The 23,720-nt window shown below is 37.7% G+C and overlaps 1 protein-coding gene across 1 annotated transcript in view; it reads left to right on the top strand.

Annotated features, from left to right (window-relative positions):
- DOCK4 (dedicator of cytokinesis 4) overlaps positions 1 to 23,720 on the top strand; it is a 166,981-nt gene that overhangs the window by 48,367 nt on the left and 94,894 nt on the right. The window contains exon 13 of the mRNA XM_086462120.1: positions 9,813 to 9,938. Coding sequence (XP_086318246.1) covers positions 9,813 to 9,938 — 126 coding nt within the window. The remainder of the gene's footprint in view (positions 1 to 9,812; positions 9,939 to 23,720) is intronic.

The following is a 23,720-nucleotide window of genomic DNA, read 5'->3' as shown; positions in this document are numbered from 1 at the left end:
ACAAACATCCTTGGGTTTAGTGAACTATTGTTATCTCATATATGTTTGTTTTTTTTTTTCCCCAGCATACATGTCAGTTGACACCAAATCTTAGTCTAGTTCAGTGGTCATTATGAGACTTGGTCAGAGAAGACTTGAGGTAGACCAGCCCAATGCATGAACTCATCTGACCAGACGCAAGTTCTGAGAGAGTATGGCGATGGAGGTAGTTGGCTAGAAACAGTGGCATGTGCTTTGGGGCAGTGTATGTCTTCCCACACCTATTTACCTGCCTTCAGCAGCCTCATGGCGCTCTAATAATATCTTTTCTCCATGGTTACCGTCAAACACTGAGAAATTAAAAAAAACAAGTGGACAAACATATTTTGTCTGTTTCCTCTCCTATTTCACAGAAAGTAAGCTTTGGCTTACAAAGCCCTTGATTCAGAGGGGGAAGCCTTTTAGAGTCATTATTTTCCTTGCAGTGGAGAAACTGCAGAGGCCCCATGAAATGAGATAACTGAGGAGCATCAGTTTTCCTCACTTTGCGTGACAAAAAGCTACAAGAGATCAAATACAGCAGGGAATTGGCAGCTCAGTATACATTTACAGAGCGCAGTATTTCAAGGAACAGAGATGTGGTAACTTACAGTATTTTCTAGATAGAAGAAGTAGTGTGACTGTGTTTGCGTGACACTACCCCAGCAGTTCGCAGTGTTACCCCAGTCAGAGTTGTTGCAAGGAGAGCTTTTTCCTGTGAATCAGCATGAGAAATGTCAGATGGGAAACAAAATGTGCATTCCCTGCTGGGAGCAGCTCTAGTTTAGCCACAAAAAGGAGGCATAGGCTCACAGTGGAGAATTGAGTGGAGTGATGGCTAGTAGAAAATGAGGAGGAATGAGAGCAGGAGTAGTAACATGTACTTGACAGAGAAGATAGAACAGAATGAAGTACCTACCTTTAGGTAACTCCTAGGCATGTGATTAATCACAGAGAAGTTCTCTGGTGTTTGTCTTTTCTCAGCAGGGTTCACCGATGTGAGTGGTGGTCGGAAATGTATTTTGTATCTACACATCACTAACAAACAGCAAGTGTATTTGTTTAATTACTCTAGTTCTATGACAATTTATTAATCTGGCACTTTTAATCATTTTTACATTTTGTGACAAGGAGATTATGTGTATTCCATTTTGATATGTGTAAGAATTAGTTGTCACTGAAGGCTGTTATTTGAAATACATTTAAAATAAGAATAGTGCTCCTGTGCTTCACTAAGTACACATTGAATTAAGGCATCCCTTTTTGTTCTCAAAAAATGGTAAAGCTGAAAGGTTAAATATATAGGGAATTTTGCCAATAAATTGTTGTTCAAGATCGTTTGGCCTTGAATGACAAATTTGACATATAAAAAAGCTAGTTTTACAGCAGGTTTTTAGACAAGGATTTGTAGCTTTTTACAGGATGGCAATACTGTTGAGCAATCTAACGTAAAACCCTTTTCCCAAATTCAGGAGTAACCAAATCTTTAAAATTTGTAGCCTATTCTGTCATGTGATATTAATTATGGTAGTTTTGGGAAAAGACATCAATCCTTAAAGATGTCAGACTTACAGATCAGTCAGATGTAATTTTGTATATTTCACAGCAGTTCAAGCTTGTGTGTTGTCTGTGAAAGTTCTGGCTTTAAAAATCAAGTTCAAGGTAGATTTTTGGTGTAGTTATCTGTAAGTGTCCTTCATATAGCATGACTTGTAGACTGTACTGGAGATGAGGGCTCCAATACAGTCAAATTCATACGGTGACCTTGGGTATTGCTAAAAGACTTTTTCTCCAATACAGTCAAATTCATACGGTGACCTTGGGTGTTGCTAAAAGACTTTTTTTTTTTTTAGAGAGGAATGAAAAAACTGTCATTATGATACTGTCAGGGACGTGTTATATCCAGTAGAAGCTACGAGGATGAACTTGCTGTTCATGAAGATGAACTTGAAGAATCATTTAGGTTGGAAAAGACCTTTAAGATCATCAAGTCCAACCGTTAACCTAGCACTACCAAGTCCTCACTAAACCATGTCCCTAGAGGCCACATCTACAGGTCTTTGAAATACCTCCAGGGATGGTGACTCAACCACTTCCCTGGGCATACTGTTCCAGTGCTTGATAACCCTTTCAGTGAATAAATTTTTCCTAATGTCTAATCTAAACCTCCTCTGGTGCAACTTGAGGCTGTTCCCTCTCATCCGATCACTTCTGACTTGGGAGAAGAGTCCAACACCCACCTCACTACAACCTCCTCTCAGGTAGTTACAGAGAGCAATAAGGTCTCCCTTCAGCCTCCTTCTCTCCAGGCTAAACAACCCGAGTTCCCTCAGTGACTTCTCATAAGACCTGTTCTCCAGACCCTTCACCAGCTTCCTTATCCTTTTCTGGACACGCTCCAGCACCTCAATATCTTTGTTGTAGTGAGGGGCCCAAAACTGCACACAGTGTTCAAGGTGTGGCCTCACCACTGCCAAGTGCAGGGGGACGATGACTTCACTACTCCTGCTGGCCACACTATTTGTGCATGTGATTGAAATCCTCCCACTCTACTCTGCCCTGGTAAGACCACATCTGGAACACTGTGTCCAGTTCTGGGCCCCCCAGTTCAAGAAGGACAGGGAGCTACTGGAGATAGTCCAGTGGAGGGCTACAAAGATGATTAGGGGCCTGGAACATCTCTCCTATGAGGAGAGGCTGAGAGACCTGGGACTCTTTACCCTGGAGAAGAGAAGACTGAGAGGGGACCTTATCAATGCTTAGAAATATCTAAAGGGTGGGTGTCAAGAGGATGGGGCCAGACTTTTTTCAGTGGTGCCCAGTGATAGGACAAGGGGCAACAGGCACAAACTGGAGCACAAGAAATTCCTCCTCAACATGAAGGAAAAATTCTTTACTCTGAGGGTGACAGAGCACTGGAACAGGCTGCCCAGGGAGGTTGTGGAGTCTCCTTCTCTGGGGATACTCAAAATCTGTCTGGATGTGTTCTTGTGTGACCTGCTCTAGGCAAACCTGCTTTGGCAGGGGAGTTGGACCAGATCTCCAGAGGTCCCTTCCAACTCCTGTGATTCTGTGAAAAGGCACCCAATTTAAACCTGGAAATTCCTAGCTAAGTCTACGTAATGAGACTAGCTGGCTCGTATTTCCATCTTGGAGTTGAGTTATGTCTTAGCAGTGAGGTTTTTATAAGCCTTTTCCAAAAATTCATTCCACTTGTTGCTATTAAATAACGTTGTTGACTTCCTTTACTTTATCTGCTGAAAGGATAGGAAGTCTTAAGACTGTTTCAGATTATAAATTATAGAACATATATGCATGATTTTAGCTCCTTGAAGGGTTGTATTTATAAATTCGTAACAAACGTTACCTGGGGTTTTATTTAGGCAGAGGTTTGGGTTTTATAATTTTTTTAGGTCCTAGTTAAACATTGACTGTTTCTTTATTTGAAATAAGACACATAATTGGAATGCAAGTAAATAAATTTCTAATACAATGGTGTGAAAGCTGTTTGCTTGCCAGAGCTGCAGTTCATGAAGGAGAAAATAACAGATGTTTCCCTGGAACCTTTTGTCTGTTATTTGCACTAGAAGCAATAGAAAACACTTATAATTGTAAAATTATGTGTTCTGTGCACTGTGTAATAGTCTAGTTAACAAAACAGTATGAAAAAAGTAATTTAAAAAATTTTTTAGCAAGTTGATTCACCTTTGCAGTATAACAATGTAGTGTAGAAATGGCTGTTGACGTGCTGTGTGTATTGATAGTAGAAAAGGACATCAATGCGCTTACTAAGGTAAGAATTGGAAAAATTGTTGCTGAGATCTTTATTGTCTGTATAAGGAGGTTAGGCTAGCTGCTTGTGATAGCCATTTAGCCTTTAACCTTCATCCTGCAGTGATTCTGACAAGAAATACTTAAGGCTCTACCATCTCCCCTGTAAAGAAATTCCAAAACCATGTTTCTTGTGAGACTATAATGTCATTTGAATTTAAGTGTTTATGTTCCACGTGAAGAAAAAAAACAGTGACTTTCCACACTTGAGGGCATTTCTGACAAAAGCCTTAGATACAAGAGCCCATTTAATTCATGAGCTCCCAGAAAGTTGTCAAAATTTTGCAAAGGCTGTTTTTCTTGCGTTCTTTTTTACTGAGGTAAAACCAGAATTTAAAGCTGAGGAAAAGAGGAGGAGTTTGGAGTTTCCTTTGATAATTCAAAGTAATCACAATCAAGTCTTCCACAAGGCCGTCGAGGATTGACTCTCTCTCCTTTTTTCTTTCCTCTCTGTTCCCAGACTGTAATTTGTGGGATTTATTACAGAGATTTTGCTGTGGCTAAATTGCACAAGATTTATACAAATATTTTTCCCAGATCACATTAAGTCAATAAATCATTTGTTTGCCAATAACAATGTGGAAATCTACTGGTTTTATCTTTGCAGTGGTAATTTGGACACTTTAACAGAAATGGGAACACCCATATGCTTTCAGAATACTTTTAACACCCTTAACACCCTTAGCCAGCTTTGTTTGGACAGATGCCTTATTTTATTACCTTTCTTAAAATACAAACACGGCTGAATAGCATTCTGTTTGATTTTTTTTTTTTTCTATCAGCTTCCTGAGCAGCTGCTAGGCATTTTCTTCTTAATATGATCTAGGTTTCTCTGCTGTCAGTAGATAGAAGCTGAATGTAAATGCTTTCCCCTCCCCCCCAGAAGTTCAAATGCAAATAAGTGGTCTGTAAGCATAATGAACAGTTGCCTTTTGTCAAAACTAAAATGCAGAAATCAATAATGCAGTATAAAAGCTGTTTTAAGGTAAAATAACAGATCTAACAAAAATCTGGAATGCTTATTCAGCAGCTTGTCAGTTTTCTTTATTCTCTTTCATCTGAATGATGAAAAATCTGTGGTGAACTATGGTACAAGTTAACTGTAAGAAATTTTATTTTGCAAAAGAAATAAAAGCAGATCTGTTTGCAGTACCTCAGAGAGTTTTGTAGTAATATTTTCAAAACTGGAGTAAATAAAGAATAATAGCTAACACAAGAGGTTTTAATTACCAGTAGGGAGGTAATTGAAATTTTTTCTGAGGTGACAAAGCTGCACTATGTACCTAATTAAAGAAAATGTGCCAGTCCTTTAGAGACTAGATAATAATTTTCATTGTTAAGTTTTAGCTCCTAATGTTGTAGAACTGGAAAATTTATAGTTATGAAGTTTTGGATAGATTGTAGGTCTCGTAGATCATGCAATGATCATATCAACCACAGTCAGATGCAGTGTGTGGTGGCATGTTGCAGTTTTCTATTTTGCTTTGTCCATGCACAGCTGTTCCATCAGGAATGCTCTAGTTTTTTGTAAAGCTGATCGTTTTACAGTCTAGTGCATGAAATGAGATGAGAAAGAACTGATCTTGACATACATCATCAAAGTGGAATAAATTAAAACTAAAGGATATTACCTTTGTTATAGGACAGAAAAGGTATTCATATTTCCATAGGACGAATGTCAATGAATTAACTTTCCGCATACAAAAAGTGTCTGCATTCTTTTGATTGCATTCTTTTCCTTGAGCTGCTTCTCCATCTCTCCCAGATTGGCTGCTGGCCAAATTCTTTGGAAACTGCTCTGCCTTGAGCCTGTCTAATTACTGTCTGGTGATTAAACCTTCATTTCTGGGAGCACCCCTTCATTGCTTCTCCATAGAGACAGCTTTAATCGCTTGTAAATTGAGTTCAGCGGCTTTCTGGCCATGATGGTATGCAAAGTTCTGGTTACTGTTTGGTGAGGAAAGTGGTGTCTTTCAACTAGGCGGTTCTTCATTCCACTTTGTTTTGCAGTGTGTCTGAGGGAATCCCTCATCACCTCAAATCAATGTGCAACTTTCTGAAAATCTGGATTGCTCTGTGATGTGTCAGTATGTTTTAAATGATGTTAGTAAACTCTAATTGATAGTCAGGTAACTTGATTTATAATAAGGTTACAAACTTTAGTCCCTTGTAAAATGTGAATTATTCCATCTTTTTAAAGTACCCCTTCCCCATGAGTTTTATTTCAGATGCATGGTTCCTCAGTCCTGATAGATATCCAGTTTCTTTGGCACGTGTATTGTATTTTTAAAGGCTCATAAATATGGGATTTCTGTGGCTTGTAACTGGCCACAGGCTTTGTGTTTAGTTGACAAAACAGTCCTCATTACCTATCTAGCTTTGTCTGGCTAAACTTGTCTTAGCCTGCCTGGAGATTTGTTCTGACCTGTAAAAGCATTTATCTAATGACAAATTAATAAATTATATCTACTTTATTTTAGCTCTTTCTTAGCTTTGTACAGTTGTGCAATGTAACCGACTTTGGTATATATGCTTTATATTTAATAGATAGTTATAACATGTAGTTACTCTGTGTAGAGTTAGCTATATATAACCCTAGACTGAAATGGAACAAACGTGACCGTAACTGAGGCCTTGAAAGTACTGGTGTGGGATGATACTGGAGGCCCCAGACTTATGAACAGCTCACCAGTGGCCAATTACTGGTCATCAAATCGTGTGGCCTTGAGAGTAGAATAAAACCAGTTTTAGTGGAAACAAAGAGAACAAAGAACAGATATGTGTCATAAACACTTCATATGTGGTGAATGAAGATGGAATGCAGACTTGCAGAACAGTGAAGTAACAAGATGTAAAGCACGTTAACAGACGTAAAATTACTCCAAGAAGAGCCTGGAGAGACAGGAGGAAGAAACAGGCAACATCCTACTTCTCATGCCAAAGGACTAGGGGTGCTGATAATGTGCTCCACCTTCCCAGGTTGAAGCCATTGAACTTCAGACCTCAGAGCGGCAGTAGAAGGGTGAGCAAGGGGTAGATACCGGAAAGATTGTGTGTATATATGTCATTTTAACAGTATTTTCTTTGGAGTGTGTTAGTATCATTGTGAATGGACTAATAATAACTATTTGATTAAACTGTTCTAACTTTCATTAGGACTAAAAATAAGTTCCTGGCTTTTCATATACAGTGTGTTCCTTTTACCCATCACAAGATCCTAAATGTAACAGATAGTGGGAATTCAAGCAACCTATTCTGTGACTTGGGTATCACCCCTCAGTAACAGTACACATCTTCTGATTTTAGGTCCTTAATACAAGGGAGCCTAGTTTCATTGCAAAATTAGTGGAGCTTTGAGAAAGCAAACAGAACACTTAACTGGGCATCGCCTTCTTTTTGTTGATTATATAAAGTCCGTTTGCTCCTGACTGCAGCATTTTTACCAGATTTATCAGATCATCTGCTTCCCTTCTTGTCAGTTCCCTTTTAATTTGGCAGCTAGATCCTCAGTGGCAAGATTGTTAACTTGAAACCTTGGGCTTTGGAGGTTCTTCAGACTTCCTTCCTTGTGCATCTTTGCTCTGTTTCCATTCTGGTTTAGTTTCACTTTTTCCTACTGTACTGGACTGTTTACAGCATGTAACATCTTAAAGTAGCTGCTGTCTTTAATCCACTGTTCTTCATTATTCTGAAGAGTTGGGGGATGCATACAATTTATATTCCAAAGATGTATTTAAACTATAGATAAAATGGCTAAACCATGTTTTAAGTGTGTTCACAGAGAGATTTTCTTGATACTTCTGGTTATAAAAAGATGACTCTGCATTTTCTAATAATGAATGCTGTGAAATACAGAGCTCTAAAGCCTTTCTCACCTCTCCATGAGCAAGTACTTCAAATCCTTGACAGGCAGCTTATTTCTCAAGTTAAAACTATTTTGTCATTGATGAAGTTTTTTTGACATTTGTCTCATTTTTGAGCTAAATAAAATTCTTCAAGGAAATCTATGAAATTTGTACACAAAGAAAATCGTAGTACTAATTGGATTTTGGGTCTTCAACTTTCATTTAGAAAACACAGTAACTTTACTCAACACCAGGCGGTGTACAATATCTAATCAACGCTGTGGTGGTTGATGTGATCTGGAGCAATGGCAAATGGTTTTTTAAGTTTCCAAGGAAACAGTGCGACAGGGGCATATGGGGGTATGAACACACATATGTATGTATAACAATTTCTTAAAATATAAAAGAAACAAGATGGGAGGTGGGCTAAATATCCATATTTGTAAGTGAGCTATACCCAGCCTAGCTCTTCCCATCCAGCAATGAAAAACTCACTTGCTCTGAGGGAGTCTTAATTTTGCCTGTATGACTTCTTACCAACCTCCTGCACCATCAGCTGGCCGCAGCGTCGCTTGTTTTCTTGTCTACACCAATAATTGTCACTGCTTCCTAAAAGTTGTTAACTGGATAACCACAGAACAAATTCCCATTACCAGAATAATTAATGTCTGTGGCATTAAATACAGTCCTTAAAACAGAATAGACTTCACTGAATGTTTTTCCTTATAAGATTTGTTTATGTACTCAGTTGTAGATGTGTAGGTGAGGTGTTTTTCATAAGAGAATGGAAGTCTGGTCGCAGTATCATATTCTCTCAAGTTACCAAAATAATAAAATGTAAGTGTAGGTAAGAGGAAAAAGATAAAAGTTGTCATGCTAATTAGATCTCTGATCTGTTTAGTCCTGCCTGGACTGGCAGTACTTAGTATACAGACTTTTCAAGCTTTGATTTAAGAACCATCAAACTTCAAGTAAATTTATTCAGTTAAATAGTAACATAGCTGTAGGGGAAATTTCTTCCAAAGCCCAAAGGATCAATGACCTTGTTCAGTCTGTGTGTACATGCTGTTTACTTAAGCTTAATCTAAAGTTATGACTCTTCTGAGTCTGTTTATCTCCAGTTGTTCAATGTATATGAAGAGTTTGCTCTTATCTTCTCCTTGATCTGTATGTTGACACGTGCTATCCTGTGGTAATGTTGAAGGTCAGGGAGGATTAATTGTTACAAGCTGTGTCATCCTGACACTTGCCTCAGTGATTACATTTGAAATAACCAAGGCATGCCTGTTGTTTTTGTTAATCTCTGATGTAATGAAGTATACTCTTTGCACTTTATTTATATACTGCAGATGTAGTAGATGAAGTTATTCTTCCTTGGTTCTAGAGGAATAAATATTGGAAAATTATTATATGGCCACCCCTGCATTTTGCATGTCTTCTAGCAAACATAGGACCTAGCATGATTGATTAAATCTGATGAATATTGAAAAAAAGTTGTAATTTCAGTCATTATGAAATCATTGTGCCTAAGTAAAAATATTTATTGTGCTATATTGGTTTATTAGAGTTTGTTTCTTCAGTTTTTGGATTAATAAATTATATGACTTTGTATCAGGTTAGGCGATGCATTGTAATGAGATTTCCACGTTTCCCCCATATATAGGGAATATTGTGTTTGTAGCTTTTCTTGCATGCCAATGAAGGCAGCATTGTGTGGAGGAAGTGAAAAATTGAAATGTTAGCAAGTATTACTGGTTGACACTTCTCTAAATTGACGTTTTGCTAATTCTTTTTCTAGTTAAGGCCTTAATCCATCCCTATTGAGATAATTTTGATCTGACATGTCATCGTAGTTCAGTTACATGTCAGTAATAATTTGCTAATACTTTTTCATGGGTAGTTGTTTTCAAGTCTTTATTGATTTCTGGATGTTGGTACCTTTCCCAAATACATAAAAAATTTAAGGTGGGTTGGCTTGGCATTATTAAACTTCCTCTGAATTTTCTGAGTTGTCAGGAATGCATATAGACTTGCAAGTATATATAATTTTTAAGGAATTGTGATGACCATAATCTGTTTGAATGTCTTATTTTTGCTTGTTTTTCTCTTCATTTTCAGGTCTGGCAGTTTCTCTTCAGTTGCTTCATGGAGACATAGAACAAATTAGGAGAGAGTATACATCCATGTTTACCCATGGAGTATCCATAACAAGGAAGCTAGGTTTTTCCAATATTATAATGCCTGGTAAGTTAAAAAGGGAAAAAAAAACCCTCAATAAGAACTAATGAGAAATTACTTCATTTTCAGCTGTTTTCCAAATAAATACTATATTCTAAAACTTCTTAAACTTTTCCAGAGACTTTTACATTCTTTTTTTTTTCAGCTAGGTAGAAAAAAATTGTGTCCCAGTGGCCCCATTGCATTTATACATTGTATAGTTACTATGTCAATGTCAAAAGCCATAGCAGCCTTTTTTGAGAGATGGAACCGCTCTTTATAGAAGTGAAGATGACGGAATGCAAGACCGCTGAGCTCTATGCAGAGAAAGAGATAATCAGCAGAACATTACGTTCTTGTCCTTAGAAGCTGGTAGCTTTCTAAATAAGGATTCATGGAATTTCGATGACAATGTACAGCTTCCGGTTTCATGAGGTTTGCGTCTCAAATACTGGAAATGAAGATGCTGGAAATAGATAATAATAAGGATGTGGAGACTTTGTTTTGATTATATTATTGTATGACAAAATATGCAAATACTTCAACAGATGCTAAGGAAAGTAGAAAGATTGTGTCAATATGAATGTGAAGAAGCAAACACAGGAGGAAGATTGCAGTAATATCTATAGTTCCGTCTCTGAAATGAAATTTTTTAAAAGTTTAATGGGTTGCTGGAAGTTTTAAGGCAAATATCTCTTTACAGGAAAAACATACTTGCAAGCAGACTAGTTTGGCATGATTATAGTGGTGTGTTGTTGCTGAGAAATGTTGCAGGAAGGAGCTCACATCTTAGTTTCAGCTGAGTCCAGACACAATGTCTTGAGTCTCTCAAATGTAAATCATCCTCATGACTTGCAGGTTTTTTATAGACTACCTTTTTCTTATAAAGGTCTGTCTTTGCATTCCTGTGTACCTAAATCAGAAGTAAACTAAGGTTCTGAGGCAAGAATAAATAAGCTTCGATACTTCGCTAATCAAGGAGGTCTTAAAGAGGCATTTAAAACCCAGTAATAAGACTCAGCTTTAACTGTGGGCATGTATTTCTCTTGAACGCCTGCCTGCAACTTGACAACTGAGAATTCACTCTTGTGTTCTTACTGCCAATTAAACACTGTCCTTCTGCATCCTTGATCAGTACTGCTAATCACTTAAAACATGCACAGAACGCAAGTTAATAAAACAGTTTTAGCATTCTTATGAAAATACTGCACTGGTGTGACTGCAATATTTAAAGCAATAAAATGCATGAGTCAGGTGCCATTTAAGTTGAAGGTAGATTATATATGTATGTTTAGTGGAAGCATTCAGCTGAAATCTTATGGAATATTAGCTAGGGTTTATTTGTTGTATTACGGTTGGATTTGTAATTTGAATCAGATGAATATTGTGGATAATATGGCTGATAACAGTGGAAGCAGTTTTACTGAGCACACTATTAACTCCCATTAAGAAACCTTTCTCCATCTGTCTATGATTTAGTGACCTTCTGCTCTGTGTTATGAAGTTTTCTAAGTTATATAAATGGCTCTCATATCTCCTCACTTTCCAGTTGTGAAATAATGTGATGTGCTAAACTGCAAAAAACATGTTATAGCAGAGTACTGTGTAATCAGCTGCTGGAGGAGTTTCTCAACTTGGTTTCGAAGAATTATGCAGGCTCAGTTTGTCCTTTTTTTAGTCTAAAAAATTAATATGAGGGTTCTGATGTGCTGTTTTCTCAGTCCAAATGTGTGCATACCTCAGTTTAGAAAATGTACAAATTTTATTCTGTATTTACTGGCATAGGAGAGTTTTCTCCTAAAGAGAAATAATCATCTCACTTTTGCAGTGGTAAATCGTTCCAAGGGCTAACCAGAGCAATATGCCCTGGGCACTGAAATGCCTGCAGGAACCTTGCCTTTGAAATGCTTTTTTCTTTCAAAGCTCCCCTTTCATTTTGTTTCTCTTGTAGTGTCTTTTTTCAGAGATAAATTAGAGAACTTCATCTTTTGCCACTGGAAATGGTCATTAATTGGATCTTATTTTATATTTTTGTGAAAGTAAGTGTGTTGCTGTGGCTAATTAGCACTTAGGTTAGGGTTCTGAACCAGACTCTCTTGAATTATTCAGTAAGAAATACTTCATGCTGCTAAACTACAGTATCTCTTTTATAAATTCCATATTTTAAGTCTCTTTCCTATTCTGGTGTATTTAAACTCTCTTTGACCTTCATTTTTCTTCATATCAATCCTTTTCTCTTTGGAGGTTTTGCTGTTGAAAGTAACTAGGATCAGCATACATGCCAAACCAGAATTTTGTTGACAATAATATTGTGTGTTTTTATAGAGCAATGCATTTTATGTCACTGGATTCTGACAGAGTGAAGCCACAGAATGGTCTCTTTAGGGCCCATGGAATTTTTTAATGAAGAATTCCAAGTGTTTTAGGAAATTAAGTAGATGGCTAGAAAAAAACATATATGATTTTGAAAGGCTGCAGAAGTGTCATCTTGTGAGTCTAATCAGCGTGCATTTTCTAGGTTTAACTGGGATTTAAGGGCAGACTCTATGCAACCACTAATAAACTCCTTTCCAGCATCCTAGTGTGGCAGTCTGCAGATGCGCAAGCAAGTATTATCAGAAAGCTTTGTACAGCGTCAAAGGACAACTGTTTACACCATGAATTTCTGTGTTCACCATTTCCTTAAAGGACAGACAACCACATCATTACTTAGTATATTAAATATAGCGCACCTTGAATACTGTGTGCAATTTTGGGCCCCTCACTACAACAAAGACGTTGAGGTGCTGGAGCGTGTCCAGAGAAGGGCAACAAAGCTGGTGAAGGGTCTGGAGAACAGGTCTTATGAGGAACAGCTGAGGGAACTGGGGTTGTTTAGTCTGGAGAAGGGGAGGCTGAGGGGAGACCTTATCTCTCTCTACAACTACCTGAAAGGAGGATGTAGCAAGGTGGGGGTCGCTCTCTTCTCCCAAGTAACAAGCGATAGGACAAGAGGAAATGGCCTCAAGTTGCATCAGGGGAGGTTTAGATTGCACATTAGGAAAAATTTCCTTACTGAAAGAGTGGTCAAACACTGGAACAGGCTGCCCAGGGAAGTGGTGGAAGTATTCAAAAAATGTGTAGATATAGCACTTCAAGACACGGTTTAATGGGCACAGTGGTATTGGGTTGACAGTTGGACTTGATCTTAGAGTTCTCTTCCAACCTAGTGATTCTATGATTCTGTACTTTTAAGTTAGATTAACATACATAATAGGTGATGGAGTGTAAAAGCCCTTTTGTATTTTTCTATACATACTGTTACCAGCTTTTTTGCTGTTTGATTTAGTGCACTCTTATGGAATCTGATTCCAAATTTGACTTACAACATCTGCATCGGTGCATAACTTCAGCGTGGCATATGGTCATGTGTTTTAGCCCATACACATGTACATATGCTTTCGCATCCTTGTGGACGATATCTAATTCCACAAAGAAGCCTGATCATTAGTATGTATTGTCTGGGGGTTTTGTTGGAATAAACCCTAGCCGAGCCGTTTGTCTAAATGAGGACTTACTGGGGGAGCCATAGCTGCCCTGTAGGGCTGCCCGTCGTAAACAGACTCTAAACTACTGTGTGGTAAGCCTCCATTTAGTTGCACATCTTCCTTTCTCGTGTTTATCAGACCAGAGTTGCATCTGCTTTACTTAATTTAAGGTATACTGTTCTTGATAGTGCTCTCTATTGCTGGTTGTAGTTATCTTGGCTACTTGGTACATTCAGAGACAAAATCCATTCAGCATGAGACACTAGCACAAAGTAATATCGTGGTTTTCTGTAGAATCCTTTTTTCCTTAAGCGATTCAGTTTGGTCCAACCCTTACTTCCTGGAACTTTAGTTACAAACTTGATTTATGCAGCTCTGTCTATAATACCAGAGATAATTGTTATTTAAAACATAACATAGCTATAGATACAATTTTGAAAGGCTCTGTATCTTACAGAGGACAGCAGCTCACTTCCAGCTCATCTTAGTCCATAAAATGTACTGCAGTGTATAAACAGTTGGCCTGTTGTCTGACATCGCAACAGTTTTCATAGATGGCTATCAATTAGCTATAGACACCCTTTTTCAGCTTATGTTCTGAACTGGTGGCGTTACCACTGCTGAGATCTGACCACCATTTGCTTTAAGATCAGAGTTCATATTTCTTCCTGTCCATCCAAATTATTAAACTCTTACAATATTAGAAGAGATTAAAGAATCGATGAGTCAGAACAATAGCATTACATTGACCATTGTTTTCCTTCTACATAAGCTTAGAGGGTCTATAATGCTGGTATCTAGAGCTGAGCTAGTCAGTCCTGACTGCAAAGTTCTTGGCTTGTAATCCTTCACTCCGAATTTTTTGATCCTCTTCCAATCCTGCGATATAATTTTGCAGCTAACATAGCTAAGGCCTTTACATGAAGCTGCAGTATTAATTTCTGTAATGGAATTTTCATACTTTCAGACTTATTTGTCAAACAATAAAAGTTGCATTTTGTTTCTCAGTGTTCTGTCTTTTTTTTTTTTTTTTCCAATTTGTGCTCATTCAGCAGATTATGAGCTGCCCAGGATGTTGCAGTGCTTTTAAGTTTCCTACATTAAGCTTTCATATGCTTAATTTAGGAAAAGCACTTAGGTATTTTACTATCACATCTGCATTGCTTTGCATTTGTCAGCTTTTAACTTTGTTACATGTCCTTTAGCTGTCCAGTTAAATCTCATCAGAATCCTGTCTTTTAAAGCTTCTGAATATACTCATTACTCCTTCATCTGGGTTATTAAAAGGTCTTCTATTCTTTTCATGTGCAAGTACACGCTCTCCAGTCTTTCTTATTCTATTTTCAGAAGCTTTTAAAATGAAACTAGAACTAGAATCTTTGTCTTTTTATATAAATGATCTTACAAAATGCTGTCCTTGTGATAACATGCATTTTTCAATGATGTGATTTTGACTAGAAACATATTCCTTCTTTCAAAGCTTAGGGTTAGAGTCTGGAGAGCAACAATGCAAAGAAAACTATAGAATCTGTTCTCTTCATCATGGTAAGTGTTTGTATCTGTCAGGGAGCTTGGGTTTAGTAAAGAGCTGTTGATTATAGGAAAGGAAATACATGTCTGACACACAAGCATTTTTCTTCCACAAGCAGCGGCATGAATTTTTCCAATGTTCTTTATTCTGTATGAAGTACAAACAGCCTAAATTTAACAGCTGCTATTGTTTGCTGTTCTGATTTCCAAGAATCCAGGAATATGTATTTTTAATTACAGAAAGTAATATTGCCTGGATATAGTAGTTACACAAAACATGCTTAAGCAATATTGTGGGGTAAAAACACTCTGAATTTTGACCTTTCATGAAACTTCAGTACTCTATAGGGAATATCCTCTGCTTTCCAAATCCTAATTTAATACTTTTTTTAAAAACTTTGATCCTATCTGCCAAAGGAATTATCATTTTTACAAGTCACTGGAGAAAACGAAGATACTAATACATGACTACGTACTTGATTAGACAAGTGCAAAGAACTTTCATATTGTTTTTCTTCTCTTTCCCGTCTCCTCTGTCTTATATTCTTTGTTCATTAGGAACTGTAGGAAAAATAAAAGAGGATTATGGAAAAGTGATAAAAGCCAGAATTTGGCTTCCCTCGATTTGAAGTCCCTGGAAGTGGAGAACAGGGAAAAGGGTCTTCTGCAGTTTATAGTATTTGGAAGAGTATGCTGGCTTTCTTTTGAGCTTAGAATAAGTAGCAGTGATGCATGGGAAGTGTATATAAGGACAATTATAGCTTGGAAGTCTTTTTTCAATAAATGAGGTACAGAGCACTAGCAAACTAACAAGTGAATGCTTTAGCTCTGTAAAAATAAATGGTCTTTCAAAATTCTGTTGGAAATACTGTCTTTATATTGTAGCTGTATAAATCAGCAGGTTGAAGTTTTCTGTTAAAAAAGCTTAAGTCTTTTATTCACCACTTGTTCAAAGCAACTTGTTTTACATCTTAATGCTAAAAGGAAGAGGAAAATAAAAATCACACAGCAATTGGGTCTTATGTGGTAGCTCTACAATCCATTTGAATCTGAAAGTATTACAGGTTGAGAATCCCTTGTAAAGGGCATGTCATTTGCTTAATCATCTGTTTTCTGATGAATGTTTCTTAGGGCTTGTTGAGAGTTTTGGTAAGAAAGCTGAAAATGCAGATAATGTTCTGTTGAAAAAGGACAGTAGGGTAACTAAGAAAAGGAATCTGTTTATTCATCTTTGCCTTTCATTGAAATGCCAAAACTTACTTAATCCAGTAGTAAAAAGGCAGTAGTGTTACCAAAGTGAGAGATGCTCCTGAAATTCTAACACATGCAGAATTGTTTTAATGTTTGCCTTATGTAAAAAAGAATATCAGTGATAATATAAAAACTAGCTAGCAGTATTTAAATAACAGAAATGGTCTTATTTCTTTCTACCCATCCCCTGTCATATGCTTAAATGCAGACACACACCCTACCCCAAATAAGTTTTTGTTTTGTCACCCAGAGGGTCCCAATCTCAGACCTTTTCTTTGTATGTATATATTTAAGCAACAAGCACGACCTTTTCTCATTCTTGAGTCATGTGTGAATATTACTCATAAATAGTAATGTGAGCCTATGCAAAAGCTTCTTGCAAATAGCAAAGTTGATCTTTGCCACAATAATGGAGAAGTCAAGGCATTGTTGTATGGGGAGAAAGCTCTGGTTGTCACGGACATTAAATCTGACACACATTTACTGGCAGCTTCAAGCATGTCAATGAGATTTGCCCTGTTTCTTGGAAGTGTTGAATAAGCTGACTGATAAGCAGCCAGACACTCTTTTGGTGTCTCCTACAGTGCAAAACAAAAAAGAAATTGTTTCAATAATGGGATTTCACTACCTACAGTGATGAAATTATTTGTGAAATGCACCGCTCTGGTGAGACCACAGCTGGAGTACTGCGTCCAGCTCTGGAGTCCTTGGTTGTTTTATGTTTAGCCTGTACCTGGGGCTAAACTGTAATGGTCACTCTATCACCTGATGACCCCTGACCAGACAGGGAGGGGGATTGGGAAAAAGGAGAACAGACCTGTGGGTAGAAGTGAAACAGATTTAATGAAACACCACCAATAGCAACCATTAGCCAAATGAATATCCAGTTGTCACAACTGGCCAGAGAGCAGTCCTGAGGAGGAGCAGGAAGAACCCCACAGGAGCTCCCACTCCTTAGTAAACCCTCTCCCTTTATGACTGTGACATTATGGGATGTGCTACACCTGTAGCTAACTCAGCTCAGCTGCCCTGGCTGGCTTGAAACTCCTAATGGCCTGCCTAGCATGGCTTGTCTAGGATTTTATTCCAGCCAAACAACGACATCAGTATAAGAAAGACATGGACCTGTTGAAGGGGGTCCAGAGGAGGGCCACAAAAATGTTCAGAGGGATGGAACACCTCTTCTATGAGGAAAGGCTGAGAGAGGTGGGGTTGTTCAGCCTGGAGAAGAGAAGGCTCCAGGGAGACCTTATGGCAGCCTTTCAATAATTAAAGGGACCTATAAGAAAAATGGGGGCAATCTTTTTAGCAGGGTATGTTGCAATAGGACAAGGTGTGATGGTTTTAAATGAAAAGAGGGCAGATTTAGACTAGATACAAGGAAGAAATTTTTTTACAATAAGGGTGGTGAAACACTGGAAGAGAAGTGGTAGAACCCCCATCCTTGGAAACATTCAAGGTCAGATTGGATGGGGCTCTGAGCCACCTGATTTAGTTGATGTCAACCCTGCTTATTGTGTGTGGGGGTTGAACTAAATGGTCTTTAATGGTCCCCTCCAACCCAAACCATTCTATGATTCTATGAAATCATTGAACTTCAACTGCTAGAAAGGCATTAGCAAGAGTTTAGTATTGCTATAGTATTCCAGCTTGTAGTATAACTTGTTGAAATTTAGGCTTCATCCTCATGGTCAATGCTGCATCAGTCAGGCATAGGACCACTCACTTTTGAACTGAGCTCCTCTGTCTTGTTCCCTGTGTTTCTGTAAACTTCTTGTTCTTATTGTAACTTCACTGTGCCAGTTCCAAGTTTACTGGGCTAAAAAGAGCGGAAGATTTCCTGCCTTTGTCTTTTATCTTCCAGTTTTTCTGATTATTGTCAGTGTATCCGCATGGATAGTAACATCATAGAACATCCTAGCTGCTAAAAGACATAACACTGATTGACTCATAGGGTAGGAGGCAAGGTGGACTAAGGATCCCTAGCCCGCTCCTCAAGTTATAATCACCTTCTATGTGTTGTTTTGAGATCCTCCCACTGACAATAGCTTCACAGCTCTTCTCCCATTCTACAAAGTATTCTAAGGAGCATTTCTCTGAAACATTTTGCATCTGCAAGATTTACATCCTGCATAATACATTTTGTCTGTGTCACATAGAGAGATTTTCAGTCCGTACAACTGAAATTGTTTTAAGAGCTGTTAAAGTCATGTTTAGGATATAAAACAAAGCAACTCATTAGCTTGTATTTTACAGGGTTGTGATTGAACAGGAACGTTCTCTAAACAAAATAATGTTCTGCTCCTCAATTCATGGTTTTGAAAGACCTATAATTCTCAGCAAAGCTTTCAAAAAGCTCCTAGTGGGTTCTGTGTAATTATTTTTAAATTAGTGGCTGCTGTCAGGACAGTTTAGATTTGCACACTGAAAGCTATAACTGTCAAGAGATGCTATCTTGTTCATATACAATCATGCTGTGTTTTGTTACAGTACTAAATAATCAAATTGGAATTTATTCACCAGAAAGCTTTTCAAGGATAGCTGGCAAACTGAACTGTCTTTTCTTTCTAACAAAGATAGCTACCTTTGATCTTTGACAGCTAACTTCAGCTTGAGACCTTTGTTCCATCTTAATACGGAGCAAGAATTTCTACAGTTATAAATGTGGTTGGAATATGAGAATACTCTTGTTGTAATATCTGTGTTGCAGTTGTCACTCAGAGCTTCTTCAGTGTAAGTTTAAAAACAGGTTTGTGATGGAAGGTCATTACTTTGATGCTTAGGTTAGGTGCAGGTATTTCTAGAAAAATAAAAAGAACAAACAATACAGTCATACAAATGTTCTCCTGATGCTTGTCCTGATCTGACCTTCTCCTTACTAGTGATTGTCACCTGAGGTTCAGTGGGAGCATTCAAGCTTCTGTGAGCTGGGGGCAGCTTGCATGTAGGTCCCATAGCTGGGGGTGCACCCTGTGAGCAGCAGCAGACCAGTGCTTGTACGCAGGTCCTGAATAGCAATGATGCAGCATTCTACCTATGAAGGAAAGGGAGCTTGCAGAGCCATGTCATAAGGAAGCTGCATGGTGGAGATAATAGGACTCCTGAGCATGCATTGTCATCTCCAACCTGCAAATTACTCCTGGCTCTTTTCTCTTTACTGGTTATTTAAAACTTGTGGTTTATAGTTGGCACGTTCAAAAAGGCTGACTTCCGTTAGCTAAGTGTGTCCTCCAGCAGTCTGCCTTGTGGTTGTTTTTTGACTTTAATTGCCCTTTCCTCCTGCTCCTTATAATTGCCTCTTTGACGTAATTGGTGCTGATCAGATCTCTGTCCTCTGCTCCCGTTCAGCCCTTGGACAATTCGTTGCTAGTTGAATTGAAGTCATTAAGCTGCTTCTGTTTCTTCTTAGGTCAGAAACCTTGAGCTGTAGCGTACCTGGTTAGTACCGACATCTGTGGCAAGAAAGGTTTGGAGTTTTTCCTCTCTCAGCCTATAAATAGTGTTTTCGAGATATTTTTGCCAGGTCAAAGCTGAAATGTATTGGCCGGACCATATGAAGAGGCAAGTCCTGCTAATGCGGTGCTCTATACATTTGGATTTAGCACCTAGGCATTTCAATTCAGCACCTTTCACATATGATTAAATTCACGTACCAGAGTAAATATCCCTGCAGAATGTGCACTGAACACTTGTGCTGCATGGGAAAGTTAAGACTGTATGATCATTCATATTACTGCAGCTTTGTTGTTTTGTTAAATTCTATGGAACTTCAATTTCCTTATAGTTCTAGCCCTCGCTTCGTAGTAGAAGCTCTTGTAGGAGTGCTTTGGTCTGTAGCTTTTAATATTTAAAAATCTGGTTTGGATTAGCCAAATAGGTGAAATAATAGGGTGCTACTATGTAGTGCCAAAGTGTTGGGGTTAATGGTTACTTCTGTAATTAGGACAGAATATATTGATACCCTTTTTCAACACATTGCATTATTGTCTGAAGAAAGGACAACTTCCCTAGATAACACTCTGATCCTCACAGTTCTTCCATTTTTCCAAGAGACAGCTTATTACTTCTTACTCTCACAGGGACCAACATCAACTTTTTTTTCTTTGTTGTTTGTCTTCTGTACAATGTGCAAGAACCTTCTGCCTTACCTATGGTTGGTTGTAACATGTTAACCTTTATTTTTATTGGGATAGTGGCTAGAAAGTAGCTTTACCAAGATAAGCAGCTTTAAGCAGTGAAATTATTCAGACAACACAGAAGTACACCACATGGTTTCTTTAATTTGCTTTTCTCCAGTTTCTGTTGACTCAGTTCATAAGCCACATTTCTAGAAGTGTCCTTCTCTTCTAAGGAGACCTAAGTGGTTTAGCTTCACAAAACGTGTTTAATGACCTCGGTGTGTGTCGTTCACCATTCTGTTGTCTTCTCTTAGCTAGAAAACTGTATGTCAGTCCTAGAAAAAGCTGACTTATAATGGGGTTTGACCCTATATTAGTTAACAGCGTTACTAACTGGCTGTTGATATCCATATGTTCATTGCACAGTCTGGAAGCCTTGGCGAATTCAGAAAGCTGAAAGAAACTGTCACAACAGGAGTCAGGGGATGGAAATGGTCCATAAGAACAGGGAAGAATGAGCTGCCCTTTCTTTTGAAAGAAATGCTTTCGAGTGATCCAGATCTTTCATACCATACCATACCTTCATTTTAGGTAGAGGTAGGTTTCATAGAACAGGATCATGGAATAGTTTGGGTTGATAGAGACCTTTAAAGGTCATCTAGTCCAGCCCTCCTGCAGTGAGCAGGGACATCTTTAGCTAGTCTATCACCTTGAAGTTGAGCATCATTTTCGATATTGTTTGCAGTTGCTTATTCCTGTACCAAACTTGACACTGAAAATAACCATTGGATGTTTTCACTGAAAAAGACTTGGAGAAGGGGACTTTGTATTTCTCAACATGGAAATAAGATGGAATAAATATGTTGCTTTTTTCATCATTGCTTTTAAAGTCTCATCATGTCTGTCTGAGATTCAATTTTATGGGCAGGTTTTCAACCAGTAATTAAAATCTGATATACTATACTATTTAAGATGTGTGTCTCTTATTTCTGTGTAAATTCCTCACATTTGGTCAAGTATAAGGCTGTGTAAAAATCTCAGTACACATATACCTAGGAGAGATTTGAGTCATGCAGATACTTTAGTTGAAGATACTATTTGTACTCACCAAAGTCTAGCTCAGAACTTGGATATTGAGCAGGACTTTGTCTTTCAGTGCTACTTAAGGCTGTAATTGCCCCTCTTAGTGGAAAGATGATGATTTAATCTGTCAGAATTATCAGTCTGGTATACTGGTTAAGGCAAAGATACCATAGAAAAGTGATGCATGTTCTTGTAATCAAATGTGTAATTACAGTTGCCATAAATTAAAAACATCAGTTAAAGGAATATAAATAAATTCAACAATTTGCTGGTGTTTGAATACTTTATAGAGGAAGCTGGAATTGTTTTTACTGGAAGAGGGGCCACAGAAGAATGCCTTAACTTAGTTTTACACAGATATTCTCAATTTTTGGAGACACAATTTCTATTAAGGAAGATTGAAGCAATGGCATTTCTACATTGAGAAGTAAAAGTGATTAAGATCTCTCCAGAGTGATATATTCAGAGTGAAGTAAGTTTTAAAATTTGGATCCAAATATGTTTGTCTACATTTTTTATTATAATTCTTTCCTTTTTCCTTTCCAGAATGAAGTTTACTTTTCAAATCCGTTTTCTTTTTTACTGTCAGCTATTTTCTGATAAGGCTTTGTGCTGGATTTTTACAACCCCATTGACTTTTTGATTTTATGAGCTTTTACTTGTAATCTGTTCATGCAAATATTGTGCTAAAGATTTGTCAGGAGCATGGTTTTAAGTTCGTAATGTTCCAGTATACTTACCTGAACTGTGCAAGTTCAACATAGTTGGTTTTCTTACAATTTGGTTGCAAGTAGTGATCTTTTTTAAACTAAAAGTGAAATATGTGTGTGTAGAAATCCAGACAAAAGGCCAAATTTAAACTAAAACCTACATTTTTGTAGCGATTATAAAATGCCAGATATCCCATATATTTTGAGAAAAGGAAGCTGCTGTTATATCTGCCTGATGCAGACTGTACCCTTGAAATATAGCCCATAGTTTACATTCTTTTTGATTAATTTTCCAGTCTATTTCAGTTATCTCCCTTCTGCTTTTCTATTCATTTCCATATAAAACATTGTTATTCTTCATATGGCGTGAGAGGCTTAGTCTCCTCTTGGATTTAATTTGCCTTGCATGATAATGGAGAAAATCTGGCACTTTCTTTCAGTAACGTGACCCACATGTCTTGATTTGCTCTGAGACATTGAAAACAGAGTAGAGCTTCCTGAATGGATGTAGATCAGGACAAAATTAATCTGAACTATCCTCTCATGACACTGATTACAAACTCTGCCAAGGTTCTGTGGGGGGAGAACAGAACAATATTTGTAAAAGTACGTACTGCGCCTGTGTCTTTTTTCTTGTGATTTGATTTCTTCTGGGAATTAAAAAGGTGAAACTCAATGGATTTTTTAAAAAAATGTTAAAATGCAGACACTGTTTTTTAAAACCTGCTTAACTTCTGTGAAGCTCTGATTACTTCTTTTAGACATGCTTTCTTATTTTTGCATAGAATCATAGAATGGTTTGGGTTGGAAGTGACCTTTAAAGATCATCTTGATTTTTAAAGATCATCATCCCTGCCCTGTTGTGGGCCAGGACCTCTTTCACTAGGTTAAGTTGTTCAACATCACATCCAACCTGACCTTGAACACTTCCAATGATAGGGCATCCACGACTTCTCTTAGCAACCTATTCCACTGTCATTTGTGTTTAAATCCTGTACCATTTACTCTGTTTAAAAAGGGAAAAATATGGTTTCACTGATTTTCATCTGGGCTAGGCCATGAAATTTGTGGTGGAAATGCTTGTTTGGTTATGTTTCTGTGAGGACCCCATGGAAAACTGAAATAATTACTTGCTGGTAAATGAAAATAATGACTGAATGCAGCACAAATGCATGGAGAATTCAAGTTAATCTTTAAACAGAAATTGCTGCAACTACAAGTTGTTTGCTAAAACCAGTTATATAACAAAACTTCTCTCTTTGATTACTGTGTGTTGTCATTTTTTTTCTGAATGTAAAACTCTTGAAAGTGACCAACACACAGCACCAACTAGAACCAATCCTAGTATAAGCCTATGCTAAGCAAGGACCCAACACATTGCATGCTTTCTGGTAACCGTACTGTACTAGCTTCTAGAACTTTTATTATAAAATATTACTGCAGTGTGGAAATAATCAAAATCTAGTAGTTTTAAGGGTAATTTTGTAAACATAAGAACAGCTTTACTGATTCAGACCAAGGGCCCATCTAGCTGAGTGGTGTAAGCAGACGCCTAAGGAAGATTTAAGAACTGAGCATGCATATGTGCAT

Source organism: Leptosomus discolor, chromosome 1 (genome assembly GCF_034619465.1).
Source record: "Leptosomus discolor isolate bLepDis1 chromosome 1, bLepDis1.hap2, whole genome shotgun sequence".
Lineage (NCBI taxonomy): Eukaryota > Metazoa > Chordata > Aves > Leptosomiformes > Leptosomidae > Leptosomus > Leptosomus discolor.
This window is presented reverse-complemented; position numbering and strand designations above follow the sequence as displayed.